This window comes from Myotis davidii, unplaced genomic scaffold, assembly GCF_000327345.1.
Source record: "Myotis davidii unplaced genomic scaffold, ASM32734v1 scaffold1285, whole genome shotgun sequence".
Lineage (NCBI taxonomy): Eukaryota > Metazoa > Chordata > Mammalia > Chiroptera > Vespertilionidae > Myotis > Myotis davidii.
This window is the reverse complement of record NW_006296049.1, coordinates 226,498-230,866: the sequence shown is the minus strand read 5'-3', so window position 1 is coordinate 230,866 and position 4,369 is coordinate 226,498. Positions and strand designations below refer to the sequence as shown.

The window sequence follows — 4,369 nt, the reverse complement described above, 5'->3', positions numbered from 1 at the left end:
TCATTGTTTCTTAGAGTGCAGCTCAGAGGCCGGCAGTTGGCTTCCTCCAACACTGGAGCAAGCAAGCCTCCTGTTCGCTTCAGCTGCCTGGCTGCTGACCGCCATCTTGGTTGGCAGTTAATTTGCATATCTCCCTGATTAGCCAATGGGAGGCGTGTCGGAGGTATGGTTAATTTCCATGTTTGTCTATTATTAGATAGGATTATTGTACTATTTTTCATACAAACAACTGTAAACCTACTTTTGCCCACCCCTAATGAAGTACCTAAAACAGTGTCTGGCTTATAGTAAACACTATATAAACTTAACTGTTATCACTCTTTTCATCATTATCATCCCTCTGTAGGCACTTTAGTAATGATAACAACATGATAAAAAAATAGCTGTTAATCTAATTTCAGGGAATTAATTTAAGGATTATGTGTGAAAATGGATATAGAAAGTAACTATGCAAATGGTTGTTGACATAGTGGTAGTTATCTGCCTGTCTGCTTTGTTTCCATGGGAAAGGATGAGAAGTGGCAACAGCCTCAATTGTGTATATCTAATATTTGGACATTTGTCCTTTGAATTTTATTTAAGGAGGCACTCTAAGAAAAGTGAACAGGATTGAGAAGTTTCCTTAAAATTGATGAGTGAATATTTCTATAGGGTCTTTTTTTTCTTTTACCTTTCTTAGCATAAATGTAAGTAAGTAATAAGCTTGATGCTTTACCAAGCAATTTAAATTTTGTTTCCTGCTATTAGGTATTAATATTAACCGAGGCCTCCTATGCTTGGGAAATGTGATCAGTGCTCTTGGAGATGACAAAAAAGGTGGCTTTGTGCCCTATAGAGATTCCAAGTTGACGCGATTGCTTCAAGGTAAGCACAAAGTGCCTCTAAAAATAAGAGAGAGTAATTATGATAGTGCTGAGAAAGCAGAAATGGAACAGGTAAAAAGCCAGATTTTTGGACTATCACATACAGAGCTGTCTAATTGATAAATAGGAGAGAGACCTGTTGGCAAGCAGACTTGTAAGATAATGGAAAGATGTCTTCATATATGGTTTGAGAGCCAAGAAGTGTGCAGAATGCCAACTGTACTTATACTTTGTATCTGAAAATGAATTTGGTTACTGTTTCTTTATTAGTGCTGATAAGCAGAATTCCCTGAAGTGTTAAAATCTACCTAGTGGGAGCATCCTAGGAATGTTTAATCTCTATAGTGGCTCCTGACTTACTTAGGCCAGGCCCCTATTGTTTTAACATGATTAACTGCTGAAATCACAGACTCTTAAGCGTGAGGACACATCCAATAGGATTTTAAGCTATTATTATTTTATACATCAAAAATCTTTGTGTTTGTATATTGACACAAATAGGAAATGGGTAGATACTCATTTCTTTGTTGTTACAGCTCTGATTTTGTAGTCTCCAGCCCATATAGACAGCTTTGCTTGCATTTTACTTGTTTGATTTCATTTCCTTCCATTGTTCCTTTTCAGATTCTTTAGGAGGTAATAGCCACACTCTTATGATAGCCTGTGTGAGTCCTGCTGACTCCAATCTAGAAGAAACATTAAATACCCTTCGCTATGCTGACAGAGCAAGAAAAATCAAGAACAAACCTGTTGTTAATATTGATCCCCGGACAGCTGAACTTAATCATCTGAAGCAACAGGTATAAGGAACTTGCAATTTGATGAGAAAAATGAGAAGAATGTGAATGGAATGACAGAGCTGCTTCTGTTTCTCAACTTCTCCTTTATCAGAAATTTAAATATACTGGTTAAGCATATTTGTTAGGGAATTATTACCATGTTAATAATTCCTATTAATATGGTTGTCACATTTAAGATGGGGGGTGGCATTGGAGATTTAACAGATAAGAAGTGAACATTGAGATAAGATGAAAGGTAGGCAGGAATCAGATCAGATCCTGGAGGTCCTCACATGACTTGTAAAGAATTTGGAATTCGACCTGAAAGTTTTGAGAAACCACTGAAAGTGGGTGGCCATTGGAAGAGGGAGATCACTCTAGCAAGTCTCAAGAAAGTGGATTTTGGGGGGAGCATGACTAGAAATAGGAAAATAAATTGGGCTGTTATAATAACTCAGGCCTGAACTAAAGACAATAGCAATAGAGATTTAGAGAAGGTGACAAATTAGAAAACCAAATAAGGAAGTACAGTAGAATGTATAGGGCTTACTTAGTAACAAACTTGATGTGGAAGGGCGGGAGAGGATAATCAAGGTTGATTCTCAGGTTTCTTGCTTGGACAAAAGAATAAATGGTAGTACTGTTATGGGTTGGCTCAGCGAGATAGACCACCGACACAGAATTTAAATTTAAGACCCTTTATTAAGCTGGCCAGCTGATCACAGCACCTATCTCCCCCTCTGGGAGCTTTGGAGCATGTGGCAGAGATCAAGGGTGCAGTATGATCCTTTATAGCAAAACAGTGTTAAAAAAAAGAAAAATCAACTACAAAGCATTCCATTAAAAGTTCATAAAGAGTTCACAAGCACAAAAGGGGGGGTAAACAGACTCACACCTGGCTGGAGCATATCATAACACATTGTTTTTCTAAGACAATCTAACAATCCTTCTTCCACTGTTACCCTGACACAATCCTTCTTCCACGGTTACCCTAACACAATCCTTCGTCATACATCCCCCTCCCTTCGTGCACATTCAATTTCTCATGTCTCATTTCATCCCCTCAGCACATTCTGTAACATTCTGTAACCCTTCCATGGCTCAGTCCCCTACTCTGTAACAGTACCAGTGATTAAGTCAGGGAATATAGGCTGAAAAACAGGGTCAGATAGAAAATGATGAAACTCATTTTGTGTTGTTTGAATTTGAAGGGATTGAGGGGATATCTAAGTAGAGTTGCTTAGTAAAAGAGCAGAATGCTGTACAATAGACAGTGAATACTAGATAAGGTAATGGTAGAAGCTGATAGGCTCTTCTTGAAAAAAGGGAAGATACAAGAAGACAAGAGGCAGTAATCAGGGGTTAAGGGATGTAGATTTGTTTGTTTTTAAAATATGGAAGAAACTTAAAAAAGTGAAAGAACCAATTGGGAGAGACTAAAATTGATAATCAGGACTAGTTGATAGGGGGCTATCTTTGAGTAGTTGAGGTTCTGAGAACAAATAAAGATGGATTTGCTTTAGACAAGGGACTTACAATTTGCCCCAAGTCTAGAAGAAAAGAGGTTAAGGTAGGAATAATACAGTGACACTAATTTAGAGGGATCACCTGCCCCAAAACTTGAAGAAAAGGGTTAAGATAGGAATAATACAGTGACACTAATCTAGAGGGAGAAGATAAATTGAGGAATTTTCTACTTTATCTTCTCAGTTAAGTAGGAGGCAAGGTCATCTTCTAAGAGCAAGCAAGCATGTAATAGGGTAGAGGGATTGACCACAGAAGTCTTGAAATCGCAGAAATAGAAGAGGTAGTTAACTATAAGCTTGAATTTGTGGTAGTGTCACTACGACTACCTGTCCAACAGCTTAGCCCTGGTAGAAGAGCTGAGAAGGCAGATCATTGGATTGATTCATGCTTGGGGGATGAAGTTTTCTTGCCTTCCAGGGTATAATATTCTTTCAACTGGGAATCTAGTGTTTTCCCAACTGTCCAGAGCTCACTCTGCCTCTGGCCTTCCTTCTCAGTGATAACAACTACTATTCAGTTAGTTAGTCTCTTTTCTTCTCTCCGCTTCTCCTCCTTTATCTCCTTCCCTCCTAGGGAGCCACTATAGAAAATACATGTAATTTACCTGTTCACAGTATCATCTAAATTATAAAATACCACACACTCAGATCTCTCCCTCTATTTTCTTTCATGTGTATGCTTATTGCCCAAAATGCTCTTTTTCTTAGTCACTTATTTGTTCCAACAATAAATGTTTATTGAACACTATTATGTACCAGGTACTGTGCTAGGATACATTGTTGAGCAAAGCAGACACAGTTGCTGCCTTCATGGAACTTATTAGGAGAGACAGACACTAAACACATAATCATACCAACATATCCTTATAAACTACTAGAGGCCTGGTTCATGAAAGTTGTGTACTTGGGGAGAGTCCCTCAGCCCGGCCTGTGCCCTCTCCCAGTCCAGGAGCCCTCAGGGGATGTCCTAAGATGGCAGTCAGACACCCTTAGCACTGCTGCAGAGGAGGGAGAGGCTCCCGCCACCATGGCTGCACTCACCAGCCGTGAGCCTGGCTCAGGGCTTCTGGCTGAGCAGTGCTCCCCCTGTGGGAGCGCACAGATCACCATGGGGCACCTCCTGCATTAAGCGTCTGCCCCTTGGTGGTCAGTGCACATCATAGTAAATGGTCGTTCCACCATTTGGTCGGTTTGCATATTA

The 4,369-nt window shown here is 39.7% G+C and overlaps 1 protein-coding gene across 1 annotated transcript in view; it reads left to right on the top strand.

Moving 5' to 3' along the window:
• Positions 1–4,369, top strand: part of KIF4A (kinesin family member 4A) — a 168,994-nt gene that overhangs the window by 55,721 nt on the left and 108,904 nt on the right. The window contains exons 8-9 of the mRNA XM_006770944.2: positions 748–864; positions 1,488–1,663. Coding sequence (XP_006771007.1) covers positions 748–864; positions 1,488–1,663 — 293 coding nt within the window. The remainder of the gene's footprint in view (positions 1–747; positions 865–1,487; positions 1,664–4,369) is intronic.